The 23163-nt window shown below is 31.6% G+C and overlaps 1 protein-coding gene across 2 annotated transcripts; it reads right to left on the reverse strand.

Annotated features, from left to right (window-relative positions):
* Positions 1–1981: 1981 nt before the first annotated feature.
* Positions 1982–22658, reverse strand: LOC143044223 (centrosomal protein 20-like). 2 transcript variants are annotated; one of them, XM_076216152.1, is made up of 5 exons: positions 22619–22658; positions 16925–17122; positions 16383–16467; positions 9867–9997; positions 1982–2400 (listed from the first exon to the last, which is right to left on the reverse strand). In XM_076216152.1, the coding sequence occupies exons 1-5, from the start codon at positions 22641–22643 to the stop codon at positions 2360–2362; spliced, it is 480 nt and encodes a 159-aa protein (XP_076072267.1). In that variant the 5' UTR covers positions 22644–22658; the 3' UTR covers positions 1982–2359. The 2 variants fall into 2 exon arrangements, with proteins under 2 accessions (XP_076072267.1, XP_076072266.1); XM_076216151.1 differs by lacking the exon at positions 22619–22658 and adding an exon at positions 18559–18664.
* Positions 22659–23163: the final 505 nt, after the last annotated feature.

Consider the following 23163-nt stretch of genomic DNA (forward strand, 5'->3'; position numbering starts at 1 on the left):
TTTTGTGATCATGCAGCGTAAAGCAACCAACAATCAATATTATTGTATAACAATATAATATTTCCAACAGAAAGTAACCAAAAGTTAGCGTGCAATAAATTCTAATATTGCACTAGTGCAATAAATCCTCAAAATTCATGACGTCATCACCGACAAAATCTTAGTTTAAACCAGTTAGTACTTTAAAATATTATATTACTATACAATAAAAGGGTTATTGCATGAATATTGGGGAATATTGTCCCTCGTAGAACATATATTGCACTCGCAAGCTCGTGCAATATAAAATTCTACTCGGGACAATATCCCCCAATATTCATGCAATAACCCTATATTATCATTCTATACAACAAATATACCTTGAATATAATAGTTGACCAATTACACATACTACTCTCTAAGAAACAAACTAAACCAGGAAAACTTAACATTGATCAATAAACAACAAAATGAGTTCAAGGTCAGATAGATGTGCACCTTACAATCATTAAATGCTTTACTGTAAGTATTAGATAAAATACAAAGGTAACAAAAAAAAAGGCCGGTTACAACTGTTGACCAACTTGACCTATTGCACATCATATCTAAAAAAAAATTTAACCAAGTAAACTAAAGACTGACCATTGAACCATGAAATGAGGTCATGCTTAGATAATTGCCAGACAAACATATGAACAATCATTACATACACCAAATATAGATGACCTTGTGTTTACAATATTAGAACAAACCAATTACAAAAAACTCTAAAAATAATTGATCAAGAGACAGATTTCTTTCGAAATTTTTTGACTGGCACCTTATCATGGTGATTAAACTCGTCCAAGACATTGCTGAAATGAACCTTTCATATAATTTCATAAAAATCTGGCAAGAATTGAACAAATGAGAGTACTAATGATGAATTTTCCATATAATTATTATTTCCAAGGAACAACTCTTTTAAAAAATTGATAAGCACTGATTTTTTAAACACATCCAGGAAATTGCTAATATGAACCTATTATTTTAAAGTTTCATAAATATCTGGCAAGAACTGATGAAATGAGAGGTTATGATGCAATTTTCAGTATAATTAATATTTCCAAGGGGCATAACAAAAATTGTGTTCACTTCGATTGCAAGAGGTCATTGGTTCGAACCCAGACCAGGTCAAACCAAAGACAGTAAAATTGTTATATGCAGCTTCTACACTATGCACACAGCATTTAAGAGTAACGGCTAAGGCTGGTCCAGCTAAGTGTTAGTTTTGTACAAAGCAGTGTTAATATTTCTCATCATGATTATGCCTATTTATTTGCAAATGGACATTCAGCAGCAATTCATCATCATCATAAATTTTGCTCAAGGGTAAAAAAAATTCAGCATTTTTTTTTTCAGTACAAATTGTATTTATTACACTATTAGTTGTTACTTTATGATATGGTACATAAAGCAATCAAAAAAATCAATTTGTTTTGGCCCCAGATTTCTTTTAAAATGTATATATCATTGAAAAAGCTCCAAATTATCTCCCTTTTTTGCAATAAAATTGAAACATCTTTTTGAACTCTTTGGTGACCTATATTTTTTATTACTTTTTTCAAATAAGGTGTACTTAAACTAAACAATTGTAAAATTAACATGATTTCTGTAACTTAGTTCTTTTTTTATTTCGATATTACCTTTTTTTCTCCTATTTGTTCAACAGAAAAAATATACCTTAACAAAAATGCATGCTTCATTTGAATGCAGATTGTGAGCTTAACCCCATATTTTTATTTTATATATTTATTAAGTATAGGATAAAGTTTATTTATAGAAAAAAAAAAGCGAAATCCGTGAGCCCCCTTAAGAAAGGAATTAGTTCCTAAGGCTTGTGAGTTTCAGGGATGTGGGTTAAAAAATATAGCAGTTCATTACACAAATAAATTATCTACTTTTCACCATTCGATTAGATGGTTTTGGACTACATTTTTCTGGCTAAAAACTTAAAATCAAATAATTTCACTGATGTTTATTATAAAACTATATAAATAATTAACAATATATATATACAAAAGTCAATTTAATGTAAAATTGTTATCATTTCTACACTTGAGACATAAGAAAGAAGACACAGACAATTAAACAATTTGCAAAAGGTAGTCTCTTCTTTATAATCATGACTAACAAAAAGTCAATAGCATACATTCAAATTATACTATCAAATAAATAGATTTGCAAAACAGAAATACATGTAAAATCTAGTTCAGAATGTCTATGAACATACAAAAATTCTCTGTTTTGTTTTTGTGTTGTGGGTGTTGGCCTTCTCTTTTCTCCTAATCACCATGATTTGACAAAATAAATAGGACCAAATATTCTAATGTCCATCTTTTCACCGTTTTATTATCACAGCATCTTCACCTTCTCTTTGACCTGTTTAAAATAAATGCAAAGTTTAATATCTTATAAGACCAGTTTGACTAAATTTTGTTTTGTTGTAAATCAAGTCTATTGTTCTTGTTTGAATTATTTCACATTTTGTCATGCCAGGACATGTATAACTGACTATATGTATGGGTTTTGCTCATTGCGGAAGGGTGCACTGTGGCCTTTAGTAGCTTACATCAATATCATTCGAACTCTGGTAAATGGTTGTTTCCTTGCATGGGCAATAACACCCCAGATTCTTAATTTTCTAATCAATAATTACAAGGAATAGAGTAAAGTTATAAAGTCTTTTTTTTATATCTTGAGATAATAGAAAAATCGTGGTTACCCTTCTATCGATAAGTGTCATGCCAAAAAATGACTTACATGTCCCCGTCAGGCGCGTAGCTCCCTATACGCTAACACGCAGTTGCGTGCACATCGGTTCGGTATGCAAAAAAAATATTGCAAAATTAAAAATTTATAAAGGAAATTTTAAAGGAAACACATATGTTGTCACTTTTTTAATTGATGAAATGTCATTAAATAACGGCATTTGGTTTCAAAATAGAAGTTTTATTGGAGATCATGCATGACAAAATCGGACAGTAACTTGTATCTTTTACAAGATTTGAATTTGTTATACTCAGTCTAATACATGTAGTTTCGGAGCACATTTTACAGAGTACGGTTTATCTGTTTGGAATGAGATGTACCAATCGGCATAAGATTTATCAGAACCCTTCGATATCGTTGAAATTATGCCACGGCGATGTGTTCGACGGACTACCAGAGCCACTCATCCTGCAAACACGCCAAAACAGTTTTGGAAAGTCTCATTATATTTTGCGTTTATAGACCATATGATAATGGAACTGAAGGTGGAGTCGCGTCTGGTATTATCAGAAAATCGCTTCTTTGTGCCGTATCTGGTTCCTCGTGTTGTAGGAAATATAACAAACGAACAAATCTCAACATTGTCTGAGACATACGAAACTGACCTGGTATGTAATTTTGACGAATTCAATTGTGGGTCGCTCGATGGCGAACACGTACACTGGTTTATAACATCTCGCGAGTGCTACCGTGGAGATCTATCAGTGTACTACGTCTGTTCAAATCAAATGTACGATCAACAATGAACAATGACAGGTTATCATCGCTAGCATTACTGCTTATTCATCGGGATTGCAATGTGAATATTGACAAATAAATAGAGAAGCTCGTTTCTGCCTAGACCCGAAGAGCAGAATTTGGACAATTTTGAGTAAATTCTGTATCAGAAAAAAGTGTAGTTTATGTTTTCAATTAACCATGTTTTACTCTATTCAGAAGCTTTATGAATAGTTTTACATTTATAAATTGTTTATAAGTCCTATCTACATGTAGCTCCTCTTTCAACTGTCCTATGACCGAAAACCGAAAAAAAAACATTTTCCTGCATAAATGGGTCCCAAGGGTACTTGCTTGCACATCGTTTCTTTCTAGCTACGCCCCTGCCCGTCTTTCCACCAACAATACGGTAAGGTCCACGTTTAATGGTCGCACATTTTCCTTAAATTTTGAAACTGATATAACTTGAAAAACAAACAGTATTATTTATTTACTCACATGAAACAAACCGGGGTGTGGTATTCAGTACGTAGGAGAAACTGGACGATATTTATCTAAACGCACTCAAGAACATCTGTATCGTTTTAAAAGACCCAATAAATTCAAAAGTATCATTTACCAACACCTTAAGAAGCACAACCATCCTTTTAAATATTTAGCAGTCCAACCTTTAGAAGTAGTAAATAAGCAGCCTGGTGAATCGCATTCAAAGTTTGTACGATCACGGAAAATAATTGAATTAAATTGGATTAAAAAATTACAGACAGTTTACCCTCTCGGTCTAAATGATAATATCATGGGAATTGGTAATATATCTAGGTATCCGGTCGTTCCGGCCCCAAGTCAATCCGGCCCAAAGTCGATCCGGCCCAAGTCGATCCGGCCCACGTCGATCCGTCCCCAAGTCGATCCGGCCCCATAATAAAATATGAATTAACTATATTGATTTTGGAGGAATTTGTCACACAAACTTTAACAGTACAAATGAAATTTGAAAAAAGTGTCCAATCGATGATGGACGCCGACAACAGGTCAGTGAAGTATTGGAGTACCAGTTAAAGAACTATTAATTTTAAATCGATACGAAAATAAGTATTATTGTGTCTGTTTGTATCGCAGTTTCTACATTTTTAAATTATGAAGTTATTTTCCATGATAATTTTTACTTTGAATTTCATGGCGATTTTTATTTTATTCAGTTCACAAACAGAAAAACTAAATAAATATTTACAGTCCAATGGAGCTATAAAATTTAACGCATCATTATGACTTATTTAATCAAATCATTAGTTTATAATTGGTTTGTTTATTCAACAGTTGTCTGCTGATTATGAACTAAGGTAATGCCACTCGTAATCACTTTTAAATTCAATCCAATGCTGATTAATTAAAGTTACGTAATCTGTTTTTCAACAAGGTCTTTATAGTTTGATCTTCTGGTTGGTGTATATCATAATAATTATTTGTATTTTTTTAGGTTACATCATAGGCTTCTATAACATATAAAAATATTCTATTCTATTCTATAACACTTTTTTTTTGAAACATCGGATATGGTCAATATATTTTTCTTAAAAAAAACTTAAAAAGAAAAGCAAAGTTTATATGTATCAGCTTGGGGATCGGCTTGTACCGTTCATGTATGTAACTATTTGTTATTACATGTTACACAAGATGAAAGACTTGTTAGGATCACAGTCAATTGAAAGAATATGCTAATTACTGCTGATTAATGTTGATGTCTGAATTCTTTTATATACGTTTTAATATAATTATGGTGTCTTCCTCCTATTCCCACTTTTTAAAAATACTATTCCTTCTATTCCCACTTGCAAATAACAATAGATGTTTTGATAAATAATTTGTTTATATAACAATCAGGGTTAATTTGAATTTCACCTAAGATTTACCTGTATTTTTTTATAAGCATAACATATTTGGTACACTGTTTAGGTATAATACCTTGTTTATTTGTAATATGTTTCTTTTTTCATCAAATAATTACTTAAAAAATAGAGAAAAATTATGATAAATAGATTGGAGTTAGATTTATTTTTAAACTTTTGAATTTGTACTTAAAAATAAAGAAAAATTATGATAAATAGATTGGAGTCAGATTTATTTTTAAATTTTTGAATTTGTAACTTTAAAAAATTGTCTGCTTTACTAATAAATCATGATATAAATAATGTTATAACCAAGTATAATCTTATATATATATCTTTATTCTCACAAACCAAATTACAGAAAGGTATAGAGATAATTATACATATTCTAATACAATTACATAAATAAATAATGTACGAAAGTAGATAGACCATTTACAATTGTTCACCCAGAAAAGTTCAATTTGTTATTGATCTCCTTAATAAGTTTACAAAGTTCGTTCAGTTCTGTATATTTTGGGGAATTCATTACGTCATAAAACTTCAATGTGTTTGTTCTATTTCTATTGTAAAATGCAATACATTGTTTTCTACAATTATCGAAAGCTGAACAATTAGAAATGTAATGGTATTCATCACCAATGGCATCTGAATTACACAATACACATTTTCTGTTTTCTCTTATCTATATATGTTTTGCCGTCTTCCAGTTTCTATTGGAGATTTCATGTTCAAAGTTCCAAATTTAAGAAATAAGGATATCTGCCGGTCATCCAAAATAAATATTTCTCAAACTCCAAAGTAACTTTATACTTTAAATATAATTACTCGGACCAATAATCAAAGATATAAAATAATGGGTGAAAACTGTTAGCTTTACTTCATTATTTATTTTGTTTATAAAAAAACAGAATTCATAGAGATGCAAAAATAACTTATTACAATTAATATATAGTTATTTTTATTCCTTAGAAATATTTGTTTTTATTGGGGCCGGATCGACTTTACATATGGGCCGGATCGACGTGGGGCCGGATCGACGTGGGACGGATCGACTTGGGCCGGATCGACGTGGGGCCGGATCGACCCGAAAGCATATATCTAGAACCAATTCCGTTAACATTTTGGATATAGTTTCTAAAACTGTTCGTAAAAAACGTTCTCACGGTCGAAGAACAAATCGCAATCAAAGAAAATTTCGGGCCAATCATACCAATATTTCGGACCTAATTTCCATTTCAAAAAACAACGGCAGACATTATCTGTTAACAAAACTCTGTTCGTTACAGGTTAACAGGTTAAATACAATTTTGGAGGATTGCAACACAATTTCATATAGCAGTCCTAAGTATGAAATTGTTCAAATTATTATGGCATATTGTTATTCTAAATTATTTCCCAAAATTGATCGCCCTGAAGATCATAAAAAACATTTTATTAAAATTAAGTATGTCAATAAAGGCTTTGATTTTGTAAATATTGCCGGTATATTTAACGACCATTCTGTTAAAGAACAAATTCCTGGATATTTTGACAATACTGAGCTACCTCTTATTTGTTATATTTACAAGAAATCTACCCGGAAATTTGTGTTTAATTATAGTCAATTGTGTAAAGATGTTAATATCAGTGAAAATACACCTACTTCATGTAATTGCAGTAATTCCGAATATATTTATGGACCCATTTCCCATGTTATAACAGGAGATCTTAACATCGTTCAAGACCGAGAGTTAAAATCATTCCTCAGTAAAGGACCTAAATATCGTCCCCCGTCAATTATTAATTGGAATGAGTGTCGTAATATCATCAACGACTCACTCCATACTTACTGTATGAAATGGATAAAACGGGAAAATGCTGACAAAAAATCTTTGGACTCTTTTTTTAATTCAGTAATGAAGATAGTTGATATACGTATTCAACATTTTAAAGAACATTTTACTATAAACAATAACCACAATAAACCTATTTCTCGTATCAAACATAAACTAAAAGAACTAGCCAAGGAATTTGTTTTTGTCCCGGCAGATAAAGCTGCTAATAATCTTATTATTGTTTGACGTAAATTTTACATTGAGGTTCTGAAAAAGGAAATCACCAATTCACCAACATTCCAACTGACTCCATTTTCAGAAAACGAAATCTGTAACAAACATAATCTTTTAGCCTCCGCTTTACAAGCAGAGCCAAATACAATGAAAGTCTCAACTATGTATTGGCTTCCGAAGCTACACAAAACCCCTTACAAATATAGATTTATTTCGTCTTCAAGCCATTGTTCAACTACTAAATTGTCTATTCTTCTTACCAGCACACTTGGTACAATTAAAAACCTGATAATAAATTGTTCAAATAAGGCCTTCGAAAATAGTGGAATAAATTACTTTTGGAGTGTCAAGAACTCGTTGGAAGTACTTGATAAATTGCATGCTTATATTGGTGATTTTGAATCTGTTCAAAGTTTTGATTTTTCTACCCTGTATACCACATTGCCTCACATTCTCATTAAGAAAAAATTCACACACCTAATTAAATGGGCATTCAAAAAATCAGAATGTGAATATATATGTTCAAACTCTTTTAGGTCATTTAATTTTTAGTAGCAATAAACAAAAAAACTATGTTAATTGGACATGCTTTGATACTATATATGCCCTTGAATTTTTACTAGATAACATTTTTGTTCGCTTTGGGGATTCCGTATATCGTCAGATTATCGGAATTCCAATGGGGACTAACTGTGCACCACTTATTGCGGACCTGTTTTTGTATTGTTATGAGTTACAATTTATGACAAAAATAAGCAAAGACCCATCGAAACAACATCTGATAAACAAATTTAATAATACTTTTAGATATTTGGATGATATTTTGGCTCTCAATAATGACGACTTCAGTATGTATATTAATGAAATTTATCCTGTTGAACTTACTTTAAATAAAGCTAATACTAACAATGACCACTGCCCTTTTCTCGATCTTGATATCTATATCACTAACGGAAAGCTGAATACTAAAATTTATGATAAAAGGGATGATTTTTCATTTCCTATTGTTAATTATCCGTTTTTAGATGGTGACGTTCCCTTGTCACCATCTTACGGTGTTTATATATCTCAACTTGTACGATTCGCTCGTGTATGTAACAATGTTTTAGATTTTAACGAGAGAAATTTATGTATTACTGAAAAATTATTACACCAGGGTTTTCGATATCACAAACTAGTCAAAACATTTACTAAATTTTATCATCGGTATAAAGACATCATTCGTAAATATAGCTCAACATGCAGACTTCTAATACGTTCAGGTATTTCACATCCAATTTTTTATGGTAATATTCTTTATAAAGCACAAAGGTGTCAGTATTCACCTCAGAAACTTACAAAACCTTTGAATAGACTTATTAAGAAGGGATATAATTACGATACTGTTGTCAAGTCATTAAAGATTGCATATTTTGGCGTTAATATTGAGTCACTGATAAGGTCTTTGCATCGGAACTAAACACATTATTTTTTTAAAAACAGTTGTTGGCATGACACGGGTTATGTTCTTCTCATATATGTTATGATGGTATGATACTAAACCCCTAACGGGAAGGATTGTGCCTGATGTTCATATGATGAAATCATATCTTTCAGTCAGTTTAATTGAAGTCTGGAGCTGGCATGTCAGTTAACTGCTAGTAGTCTGTTGTTATTTATGTATTTTTGTCATTTTGTTTATTTTCTTTGGTTACATCTTCTGACATCAGACTCGGATTTCTCTTGAACTGAATTTTAATGTGCGTATTGTTATGCGTTTACTTTACTACATTGGTTAGAGGTATAGGGGGAGGGTTGAGATCTCACAAACATGTTTAACCCCGCCGCATTTTTGCGCCTGTCCCAAGTCAGGAGCCTCTGGCCTTTGTTAGTCTTGTATTATTTTAATTTTAGTTTCTTGTGTACAATTTGGAAATTAGTATGGCGTTCATTATCACTGGACTAGTATATATTTGTTTAGGGGCCAGCTGAAGGACGCCTCCGGGTGCGGGAATTTCTCGCTACATTGAAGACCTGTTGGTGACCCTCTGCTGTTGTTTTTTATTTGGTCGGGTTGTTGTCTCTTTGACACATTCCCCATTTCCATTCTCAATTTTATTTTTAAATAATCTACAGGTTTGAATTTCCATTTTTCAAATGTTTAAACATATTGAGTTTTGACCGCGTTTCCTTGTTCACTATACATAGAAAATGATAGTGTGGAAGGGGCATCTGTGTACTTGGGACACATTCTTGTTTTAAATTTCTTATGCATTATGTCTCTATTTTTTTATATTTTAGGCACTTCATTATTCTCTATTCTTATTTTTTTTAGTCAATTTTTCTCTGTTTAAAATATATTTTAGCCCTGGCATTATTCTCTATTCTGTAAACCTCTGTCCACACCCTCATTACTATGTAAATATTTACACCTTCTGCTTACCCAAGTCTTGCCTAAGCTGCTCTAGAAAAGCTCCCCTGCCTGGACCCTGACTTCTCTGTGGTGAAGCCTCTCGACCTGTTGGTTTTCTATTTTCTTTGAGATATGTAGATACCAACCCATATAATAAAGGTCTGTAAAGCAAACAAGAACTTATATTCAATTAATCAACCTAGAAATATATACTTTAATTTACACAAGGGTTTATTTTACTTAAATTCAAATCAATCTAAGATTTCAAAAACTTTCCCATGTATGATTCTGATCTATAAGCATGATAAGGAAGACAATGGTTTTACAGAGCCGTAATTCTCCTGAACAGATTTTTACTCCTTGTATCTTCCATTCTTTATACTTGATTAAGACTTGGACTTGTTGGAAGGATTTAGAGCATGACATACTGTGAATTAATAAGTTCTAGTTGGATACCAATTTCATGGATTTTCGTGGTTACCCTACTGGCCTACAATGTAGTTCCATTAATTCTAATGACCAACGAATTACAAATTTGCTATAGGAATTAATGCAGACTTTGACAAAACCAACTAAATCAAATATCAATGAAATGCAAGTTATCCTCAATCTACAAAAAAAGTACCCATGAACTGTCAGTTTTTGAAGACTGAATGTGGGCCACAAAATACATTGGTTATTTTTGTCGTTTGGTCAATGTCTTATTCAACAACACATCTCATTCCATTCCAATAATATGAATCTTTTATAATTGCACTGTTTGGAGTGTACAAGAAGGCAGGAGTTTGAGTGCTCAAAACCATCCCTATATTCTGATCTATTCTGTTCATTAGGTTGAAATTTATTAAAACTACACATGCTGGATTGTATACTGGCAAAACCATCCCTATATTCTGTTCATTAGGTTGAAATTTATTAAAACTACACATGCTGGATTGTATACTGGCAAAACCATCCCTATATTCTGTTCATTAGGTTGAAATTTATTAAAACTACACATGCTGGATTGTATACTGGCAAAACCATCCCTATATTCTGTTCATTAGGTTGAAATTTATTAAAACTACACATGCTGGATTGTATACTGGCAAAACCATCCCTATATTCTGTTCATTAGGTTGAAATTTATTAAAACTACACATGCTGGATTGTATACTGGCAAAACCATCCCTATATTCTGTTCATTAGGTTGAAATTTATTAAAACTACACATGCTGGATTGTATACTGGCAAAACCATCCCTATATTCTGTTCATTAGGTTGAAATTTATTAAAACTACACATGCTGGATTGTATACTGGCAAAACCATCCCTATATTCTGTTCATTAGGTTGAAATTTATTAAAACTACACATGCTGAATTGTATACTGGCAAAACCATCCCTATATTATGTTCATTAGGTTGAAATTTATTAAAACTACACATGCTGGATTGTATACTGGCAAAACCATCCCTATATTCTGTTCATTAGGTTGAAATTTATTAAAACTACACATGCTGAATTGTATACTGGCAAAACCATCCCTATATTATGTTCATTAGGTTGAAATTTATTAAAACTACACATGCTGGATTGTATACTGGCAAAACCATCCCTATATTCTGTTCATTAGGTTGAAATTTATTAAAACTACACATGCTGAATTGTATACTGGCAAAACCATCCCTATATTATGTTCATTAGGTTGAAATTTATTAAAACTACACATGCTGGATTGTATACTGGCAAAACCATCCCTATATTCTGTTCATTAGGTTGAAATTTATTAAAACTACACATGCTGGATTGTATACTGGCAAAACCATCCCTATATTCTGTTCATTAGATTGAAATTTATTAAAATTACACATGCTGGATTGTATACTGGCAAAACCATCCCTATATTCTGTTCATTAGGTTGAAATTTATTAAAATTACACATGCTGGATTGTATACTGGCAAAACCATCCCTATATTCTGTTCATTAGGTTGAAATTTATTAAAACTACACATGCTGGATTGTATACTGGCAAAACCATCCCTATATTCTGTTCATTAGGTTGAAATTTATTAAAACTACACATGCTGGATTGTATACTGGCAAAACCATCCCTATATTCTGTTCATTAGGTTGAAATTTATTAAAACTACACATGCTGGATTGTATACTGGCAAAACCATCCCTATATTCTGTTCATTAGGTTGAAATTTATTAAAACTACACATGCTGGATTGTATACTGGCAAAACCATCCCTATATTCTGTTCATTAGGTTGAAATTTATTAAAACTACACATGCTGGATTGTATACTGGCAAAACCATCCCTATATTCTGTTCATTAGATTGAAATTTATTAAAATTACACATGCTGGATTGTATACTGGCAAAACCATCCCTATATTCTGTTCATTAGGTTGAAATTTATTAAAACTACACATGCTGGATTGTATACTGGCAAAACCATCCCTATATTCTGTTCATTAGGTTGAAATTTATTAAAACTACACATGCTGGATTGTATACTGGCAAAACCATCCCTATATTCTGTTCATTAGGTTGAAATTTATTAAAACTACACATGCTGGATTGTATACTGGCAAAACCATCCCTATATTCTGTTCATTAGGTTGAAATTTATTAAAACTACACATGCTGGATTGTATACTGGCAAAACCATCCCTATATTCTGTTCATTAGGTTGAAATTTATTAAAACTACACATGCTGGATTGTATACTGGCAAAACCATCCCTATATTCTGTTCATTAGGTTGAAATTTATTAAAACTACACATGCTGGATTGTATACTGGCAAAACCATCCCTATATTCTGTTCATTAGGTTGAAATTTATTAAAACTACACATGCTGGATTGTATACTGGCAAAACCATCCCTATATTCTGTTCATTAGGTTGAAATTTATTAAAACTACACATGCTGGATTGTATACTGGCAAAACCATCCCTATATTCTGTTCATTAGGTTGAAATTTATTAAAACTACACATGCTGGATTGTATACTGGCAAAACCATCCCTATATTCTGTTCATTAGGTTGAAATTTATTAAAACTACACATGCTGGATTGTATACTGGCAAAACCATCCCTATATTCTGTTCATTAGGTTGAAATTTATTAAAACTACACATGCTGGATTGTATACTGGCAAAACCATCCCTATATTCTGTTCATTAGGTTGAAATTTATTAAAACTACACATGCTGGATTGTATACTGGCAAAACCATCCCTATATTCTGTTCATTAGGTTGAAATTTATTAAAACTACACATGCTGGATTGTATACTGGCAAAACCATCCCTATATTCTGTTCATTAGGTTGAAATTTATTAAAACTACACATGCTGGATTGTATACTGGCAAAACCATCCCTATATTCTGTTCATTAGGTTGAAATTTATTAAAACTACACATGCTGGATTGTATACTGGCAAAACCATCCCTATATTCTGTTCATTAGGTTGAAATTTATTAAAACTACACATGCTGGATTGTATACTGGCAAAACCATCCCTATATTCTGTTCATTAGGTTGAAATTTATTAAAACTACACATGCTGGATTGTATACTGGCAAAACCATCCCTATATTCTGTTCATTAGGTTGAAATTTATTAAAACTACACATGCTGGATTGTATACTGGCAAAACCATCCCTATATTCTGTTCATTAGGTTGAAATTTATTAAAACTACACATGCTGGATTGTATACTGGCAAAACCATCCCTATATTCTGTTCATTAGGTTGAAATTTATTAAAACTACACATGCTGGATTGTATACTGGCAAAACCATCCCTATATTCTGTTCATTAGGTTGAAATTTATTAAAACTACACATGCTGGATTGTATACTGGCAAAACCATCCCTATATTCTGTTCATTAGGTTGAAATTTATTAAAACTACACATGCTGGATTGTATACTGGCAAAACCATCCCTATATTCTGTTCATTAGGTTGAAGTTTATTAAAACTACACATGCTGGATTGTATACTGGCAAAACCATCCCTATATTCTGTTCATTAGGTTGAAATTTATTAAAACTACACATGCTGGATTGTATACTGGCAAAACCATCCCTATATTCTGTTCATTAGGCCAACTAAAATTAATTAGTAGATTTTCATCCAAATTTTTGAAAATAATGGGGCGGGTGGGAGGATTTTATTTTTTAAATTTTATTTCATTTGAAACCCTTTTGTGACGAGTTCTTCATATATGCAAGTGTAATAATAAGCTTATGAGGAATCTTACATAATATTTCAAATCCTTAAATAAATATATCTAATTGCGGCTTTAAAAACTTAACAACAAAAACGTGTGAGAAATACTCTCTTCAGTTAGACTACATGTACCTACACAAAATGTATTTTGGTTTCTAAACAATGGTTTGTATTACCATAAAATGAAGCAAATGCATTGGTATATGCAACACAATTATTATGAGTACAGAATAAAATGAAAACTCAGAGAGTGTTGAAAATAATAGGGTTGGTACTTTATATGCAAGATGAAAATATAATTATCATGTAAAACATGAACTTAATAATAATAAAAAAAGTTGTTGTTTAATGAGTCTTTTTGGGTGTTTTGGACATTTGCTGTTTGTCAACATAAAAAGACAGCCATGGGTAAAATCAAAGGTCTTGCATAAATAAAATGCGTATGTTAGTCGACTTTTTAAGTTCAATAAACGGTCATACATCTGACAAGTTCGTGCTTGTGTTTCAATATCTATAATTCAATCATGTTTTCTGTATCAATGGTTTCCACAAATCTTGTGCTTTGGGTATCATTTACAGTTTAAATTTCCTGAGACAAAGTCATTGCATAAATAAAAAAGTCCGCAGTTTTCTAATCACAGAAATTTGTGACATACCGCGATTTGCAGTATTGGAAACAGCGTTTTTCTCGTAACACCAATATTTCATGTCATTCTCGATATCAATCCTTACTCTCGGAAGATGATGTTATCATCATAGAGCAGCGGAAAGGTCGACTTAATCATTTTGGTTAGATTTACTCGAGGTACAAAACCGAAATTTGAAACAGGAAGCATTGAATGAAACGAAATTTTAACGGTTACCGGTAACGGGAATGAACAAAATCCGAAAATCGTAAATTTTATAAAATAAAAAAATTCGGGGCGGGGCGATTTCAGAAGGGCGGGCGGGGATGAAAATCTATCAATTAATTTTAATTGGCCTTAGGTTGAAATTTATTAAAACTACACATGCTGGATTGTATACTGGCAAAACCATCCCTATATTCTGTTCATTAGGTTGAAATTTATTAAAACTACACATGCTGGATTGTATACTGGCAAAACCATCCCTATATTCTGTTCATTAGGTTGAAATTTATTAAAACTATACATGCTGGATTGTATACTGGCAAAACCATCCCTATATTCTGTTCATTAGGTTGAAATTTATTAAAACTACACATGCTGGATTGTATACTGGCAAAACCATCCCTATATTCTGTTCATTAGGTTGAAATTTATTAAAACTATACATGCTGGATTGTATACTGGCAAAACCATCCCTATATTCTGTTCATTAGCTATATATAGGTTGAAATTTATTAAAACTACACATGCTGGATTGTATACTGGCACTACATGTCAACTCAACATGCTCAAATTGGGTTTTACTGTGTTATTGTGATTAAAGCTTTAGTATGTCCCACAGAATCTTTAATTATATTGTAATTTAAATTCCAATCCTTAGAATCTTGAGTTTTGTTCACTATTTCTTGGTTGGTCATTTGTATTTTGTCTTTAATTTTTACGTTGTATCCAAATGCTAGTGAACTATGAAAATTTAGAATACAGACAAAAGTTGTATAATGAGGTTACTCAGTAGAATTTTCATCTTGTTGAAATTTACTTGGGATTTTAGTTTTGTATGTATATCAGTGGCAGATCCAGAACTTTTTGTAAGGGGGCCTACTGACTGATCTAACAAACTTCTTTTTTACCCTCACATTATAAAATTTGATGTTATGACAACCTAATTATGAACAATTTGTGTTGAAAAGTCAGTTTTAGTTCATTTATTCCAGTTAATCTTCTTTAATTAGCCTCAACCCTTGATCCAGAATTTGTTTGTGTCTAGCGATTCATTCTTCACCTTGACACCTGTTGGATACAGAAAATTTTGAAACATGGGTTGAGGCCAAGGTTTTTCTAAAGCTTTTACATCTAAAAAATGCATAAAATAATTGTATTTTGACAAAGAGCCTATAAGTGATTGTGTGACTTTGGAAACAGGCTTTCTAAATATATCCATTTAGACCAAAATCATGTTCATATTAGACTAGTAAGTATGAAGGTAATCGAGGATTTTGGATTTGAAATAGACTTGTTATGGGGAAGAAGGTTTGATTCAACATCTGTAGCAACAATTTCAAGTTCCTAACCAACATGCCCCAATACCAAAAAGGATTTGACAGAATAGCATTAAACCAAAAACATGTTATAATGAAATGTTAAGGTTAAATGTACTTTTAAAAAATAAATGAAAAACAAACGAACACTTACACTGAGCTAGAATTTCTGTCTTCTCTGATGTTCAGTTCCCTGCTTAAAAATCCTCTGTCTAATGGAACATTTGGTTGTCCTGACTCTGAAAAAAAAGTTACATTATAAATTTATAATTAAAACATGATTTTAAGTCAAAGCTTGTTTCTTTTTTTTTTTTTTTTTATCTTTACCTATGTGGATGAGCTGGTTGATGTTGCTATCATAAGTAAGAAGTCAAGTTGTGTGAAGACTGTGTGTATCTCATATATATTATTGACCTAGACAAACATGACGAAGGAGAATAATTACATATGTATACTCTTCATATGTATACTCTACATATGTATGGCCCTGAACTTTGAAATATAAAGTATTTGAGATCTTTATTTTAAATCATTTTTAAAATTAAAAAGACATTAGAATGTGACTGTCTGATATAAGGATTTGTATTTTTTTTTTTAAATATGCCTCTCCAAATAACAATATTGGTAAATGGAGATGTTTTGATTGGATGAAAATTTAGTAAGTTTTTAATGAAGGCCTAAATGTAAAGTACTAACCAGCTACCAAAACTGATGATGAATATCTGTACTTGTTAAAATCTAGGTACTCTCTGATGAGTTCATTTATAATCAAATTTTCATTGCTAAGTTGAGGTTTATTTTCACTTTCGTCATTTAGTGCATTGAACACCTCAGCTCTTATCCTGGCTTTTATCTGTCCCAGTGTGCCTTTATTCTCTAATGTATCTTTAATGACTGTAAAGAAAATAAACATATAATATTTAAATAGAATCAAAGTGCTTGTAAGCACTGAAGGGTTAAGATTGCTAAAATTCATCAGTGGGAAAACACTGACCAGTTATAGTTGAATCAACAAGAATTCTGGACAAAGGAAGATAACTCCAATTTTTAAAGTTGACATCATTGATAAAAATTTCTGGATATGTTCATGGATAAGATGTAATGTTATGATCAATGCACTATATTCTGTTCATATCAAAGGTAGTGATATTCAGATAAATCTGGGAAGATTTAAATATGAAGCCAGTACAATAGGGTTTTGATTGCATTTCATGCAATCTTTAACCAAAAATAATCTGATTCCATACATGGTATTGCAAAATGTTGCAGGCATACACATATCTTAGACTATCATATTACCAACTTTTAATGACTTGTGACTCTGCATTATACATGTACATGACATATAATTAAGGAACTTATACATGTAGCTGGAATACAACACCTTTATATGGTTATTTATAGTTGCTGTGCAAATGTCATTGTGATGAATTTGATAGATATTTTGATATATTCAGCCTATTTTTTATGATTCTAAAATAAATGATTGAACATATGCCTGTAATTGTCATGACAATATTTATTTCATAAAAAAAAATCAACAAAACACTATAAACTTGACTTTACACGGGAAACCGGTTTACCTTTTGAGGCAAATTGTCAATCAATTTATTTTACAACTTGGACCTTTATATCTTTATTTCATAGCAATATGGGAACGTGAAGAAAAGTGAACAAGAAATGAAATGAATGTTTGGTATCTGGTTATTCCTGTCCCAAGTTGAATGATTTAATCCATCCCAATTCATTTTGTCACACATCCATCCTACCCATTTTTAATAAGTGATCAATTTTAATATATTAAAATTCGAGGATTTAATCACACCTTCAATCTGTTTTTCATATATACATTGTATATATATATAATTTTTTTTTTAATCCTCATTTATTTGACCATCATTGTCTTATCTGTAAACCAAATTCATACTCTCATTCATGCTAAACTATTCATACCCTCTTATAATCAAAACAAGAAAACTATATGTATGTATAATATATATAAATATATACTACATACCTAGGATCAGGAATAGATAGTTCTAGTCAGTTTTGTTCATGGGAAAATATTCTTTTATATAATATGTTTTGGAAACTATTCGGAATTTATGTCTTGTTTGTAGAAATGATTGTTAAAGTAAACAGTTTATCGTTATATCAAATAACAATAACATGACCAGACAGGTTTTTCACTAGACCATCTTCATTTACAGCTTTTGTTAAAGTATCATAATGTATAATCCGGTGATAAGTTGCAGTAATAAATATTAGGTTGGCAAAAAACTGATAAAATACCAGTTTCCTTTACACATATTTCAACTTAAACAATTTACCATCTTTTAGTTCATGTGTTGAAGACATTTTATTTACATTGGATGCGAAATACGTAATGACCACATGAAATGATGACGTTTCCAACACTAATTATTTTCTAAAACTAGAAAATCGATGCGGAGAATTTGTGAATATTTCCGGACAAATAGTATCGATTATTAAAGCTTCAATATTACTCTTTTAAAAATATTCAATGGATTTCCGTCAATTTTAGTTTTTGCAAAATGAAAAATATAACAATTTTCAAAATTTAAAATCAAATAATGAAAAAATAGGTTTCGGGTGCTAAAACTTGGACTTGAACAGAGAATTTAAAATCTGAAGACCTGAAATTCCTCTAGTATATTTTTTTTCGAGTATGAATTGAATATCTTATTAAAACAAAAACAACATTAACGAAAAATTATAATTTGGTGACAAGTCTTGGACCTGAATAATAACTTTAGTATAAGTAAATAGAAATCTACGAAATTTTAACACAAGGTTTATGACCACAAAAGAAGGTTGGGATTGATTTTGGGAGTTTTGGTCCCAACAGTTTAGGAATTAGGGGCCAAAAAGGGCCCAAATAACCGTTTTCTTGGTTTTCGCACAATAACTTTAGTATAAGTAAATAGAAATCTACGAAATTTTAACATAAGGTTTATGACCACAAAAGAAAGGTTGGGATTGATTTTGGGAGTTTTGGTCCCAACAGTTTAGGAATTAGGGGCCAAAAAAGGTCCTAAATAAGCATTTTTCTTGGTTTTTGCACAATAACTTTAGTATAAGTAAATAGAAATCTACGAAATTTTAACACTAGGTTTATGACCACAAAAGAATTAAGGTTGGGATTGATTTTGGGAGTTTTGGTCCCAACAGTTTAGGAATTAGGGCGAAAAGGGTCCAAAATTAAACTTTGTTTGATTTCATAAAAACATGAATAATTGGGGTTCTTTGATATGCCAAATCTAACCGTGTATTTAGATTCTTAATTTTTGGTCCTGTTTTTAAATTGGTCTACATTAAGGTCCAAAATTAAACTTAGTTTGATTTTAACAAAAAATGAATTCTTGGGGTTCTTTGATATGCTGAATCTAAACATGTACTTAGATTTTTTATTATGGGCCAAGTTTTCAAGTTGGTCCAAGTCGGGGTCCAAAAATTAAACTTTGTTTGATTTCAACAAAATTCGAATATATGAGGTTCTTCAATATGCTGAATCTAACCATGTATTTAGATTTTTAATATTTGGGCCCGGTTATCAAATTGGTCCAAATTGAGGTCTAAAGGGTATAAAAAAATTGAACATTATTTGATTTCATTAAAAATTGAATTCTTTGGGTTCTTTGATATGCTGAATCTAACCATGTATTTAGATTTTGGATATTGGACCATAATAGGTAAATGTCCAATTTAAAATTTTTAAGTTTTTAAGTTTAAGTTCTTAAACCACATTCATTCTGTGTCAGAAACCTATGTTGTATCAACTATTTATCACAATCCAAATTCAGAGCTGTATCAAGCTTAAATGTTGTGTCCATAATTGCCCCAACTGTTCAGGGTTCGACCTCTGCGGTCGTATAAAGCTGCGCCATGCGGAGCATCTGGTTCATATTGTTGCTGTAACACGATGGGCACATTGTACACTGAAACGAGCCGAGGAGCTAATTTTTTACTCATCGACGGCTTTATAAACATAAGAACGTAATCCAGTCAAAGAAAAGATGGACTTCGTTATTGACAATTACAACAAATATAGAAGAGAGGAAATCACAAGAAAGGAATATATTAAATTTGTTGCCTATAAATACTCAGCAAGAACAGATATATGATTTTAATGTATTCCGTTTTTATGGATTTGAATGCTTTAAATAGATTTTCAATTTGTCATTTTAGTATTTAAACCAGAGTGCTTTTATCTAAGGTTTTTACTTCTTGATTTTAAAGTATGTGAATATAGTGTACAACTGGCTAACGGAAGAGGTCTATAATGATAAATGAAAAATATCATGACTTGGATGAAGAGTTGTCTCATTTGCACTCATACCACATCTTCTTATATCTATTCACCTGTAATTAACCCGTAATTTACCTGTAAAAAAATCGGCGTAAATGAAAACAAAAATCGGTGCAAATGAAATGAAGATCGGCGCAAATGCAAAACGCCGGATACTTTCGTTATAAATATTAGATTTTAAGTTTAGTCCTGCACTAAAATTAAAAAAAAACCATACAAGCCTAGCAAAGGCAAGGAGCCCGGTCCTGACTAGGGATAGGCGCAAAAATGCAGCCGGGTTAAACATTCTGAGTAATATCTCAACCCTAGCTAATCTAGCATAAATAAACACACAGCAATACACACAGTAAATATCAGTTCAAAAGAAGTTCGAGTCCGATGTCAGAATAGCTAACAAAAGAAGCTTTAGAAGCAAAATGACAATGATACATAAATTAAAAAAGGCCTACCAGCAGTTTCTGACATGCCAGCTCCAGACCTCAAATGTACTAATTGAATTTTTATGTCTTCCGCATAATTATGCACATAATAATATCTCATTTAATCAGTCTATGATAAGTAAGTTAAGATAAATCCAGAAAGGCGCGTCAGAGGCATATGACATTTATAACGTGTTGTCTTCATATTTTACAGCACAGGGTCGATACTTCTTCAAGTGGACTACCAGTCCCTGAGGGAATCATCAGTTCACTGAGTAGATAGTACTTCGTTACTGCCATGATTTTTAACAAACCTTTTTCAAAATTACCAATTAATAAATTTTGAAATTACTAGAAAATATAAGGTTTCAACTCCTTGAGGCAAAGTTGATCTTCGATCGAACTGGCTATATTTTTAGGTCCTTTTTTGGTAATAAATAACTGTTTCTGTTCTCATACATCCTGGAATGTCAAATATCGGCTTTGGGTGTTCTTGGTGAAGGTAAATCCAGAAAACCACTGCGTATTGTATTGTTAATCACAGCGCACAAAGTTGAATTGAATGATTACATTAAATTTATGTACATGATAATAACAATAATTCTTTAATAAAATTGAAAAAAAAAAATCGAACCTTTCAAAAACCAGCAGGTATATTTTTGAATATATTAGGTACAGCACGGAAAGGGGGGGTTAACTTCAATATTATTTTGGTAGAAGGGCGCCATTTTTGCCTAAACAAACGTACCCATTTTAATATAACATTCACTGAAATTCAGTACCTATAGTTAATATAAATATTTAGGAAAGAATGACCTATATTTATATATTTCCAGGGTTCATTTGGGAACTTATTTGAAAGGTGAACTTTCAAATGAATTGATTTAATTTAATATAATAATTGACCATTAATGATGTAAGATTCGCAATAGCATATTTATATATGATATGTAGATCATACCCCAAATCAATATACAATTATCAAACGTAAATAAACTCATCGTAAATAAACTCATCATAGATTTAATTCATAAATATAACAATATCAATGATAATTCATGTCAGCACAAAAAGTGCTGACTACTGGGCTTGTGATACCCTCGGGGAAATAAATCTCCACCAGCAGTGGCATCGACCCAGTGGTTGTAAATAAACTCCTCATAGATGCCAAGACTAAATTTTGTATATACGCCATACGCGCGTTTCGACGGTCTACAAAAGACTCATCAGTGACGCTCGAATCCAAAAAAGTAAATGCATTTTAATATAGGATGTCATTAAAAAGGAGGGTCATTTCTATATAAAATCTCGCAAAATTATGACCCATATTTTAGGCACATCCCCGTATACCCAATAATAGGAATTAAACGCCCCCTCCCCCAACCCCCCGTGAGGTACACCAACACAGTTCAATAATACCGAACTTGTCGGTCTCTATATGGACATATATATATTTCCCGATCTTTATTTGCTTTCCACTACATTTTGCTGTGTACCATTTTGTTTTTTGCCATATAGCAAATGAAAAGCAGGACATATTATCCTTTATAGAGACAAACGAACTCGATCTAAACCCAACCCACCTGTTATGTCTTATGTTTGTGTAAAATGTGTAACTATGTGTTGTATCTTTTTAAATACCTCTATATATGTGTATGTTATACATTTATCCACCGACTCTAGATAAAGATTTAAATTTAAGTTGATTTTTTGCAAGGTCATGTTCATCTGTCTATAAAAGGAATTTCTGGCTCTTATCCAAAAGACATTCGATACCCTGCTGTTCAGCTAAAAATAGGAATTTCTGGCTGTAATCCAAAAGACATTCGATACCCTCAGACCTGCAACTAAAATAGGAATTTCTGGCTCTTATCCAAAAGACATTCGATACCCTGCAACTAAAAATAGGAATTTCTGGCTGTAATACCCTCAGACCTGCAACTAAAATAGAAATTTCTGGCTCTTATCCAAAAGACATTCGATACACTGCAACTAAAAATATTTTCCATCCAGAAAACTTATTTTTAGTTTTGGGGACAATCTCAAACTAGACACAAACTTACAGGCTAAACTATTATATACTCAATGTTCCTGTGTTTTAAACATAATGTTGTGGTATTAAGTTAGACTTTTGATCTTACTTTAAATTGGACTTGTTATGATATTGTAATTATTGTATTTATTTA

This window comes from Mytilus galloprovincialis, chromosome 9, assembly GCF_965363235.1.
Source record: "Mytilus galloprovincialis chromosome 9, xbMytGall1.hap1.1, whole genome shotgun sequence".
NCBI classification, from domain to species: domain Eukaryota; kingdom Metazoa; phylum Mollusca; class Bivalvia; order Mytilida; family Mytilidae; genus Mytilus; species Mytilus galloprovincialis.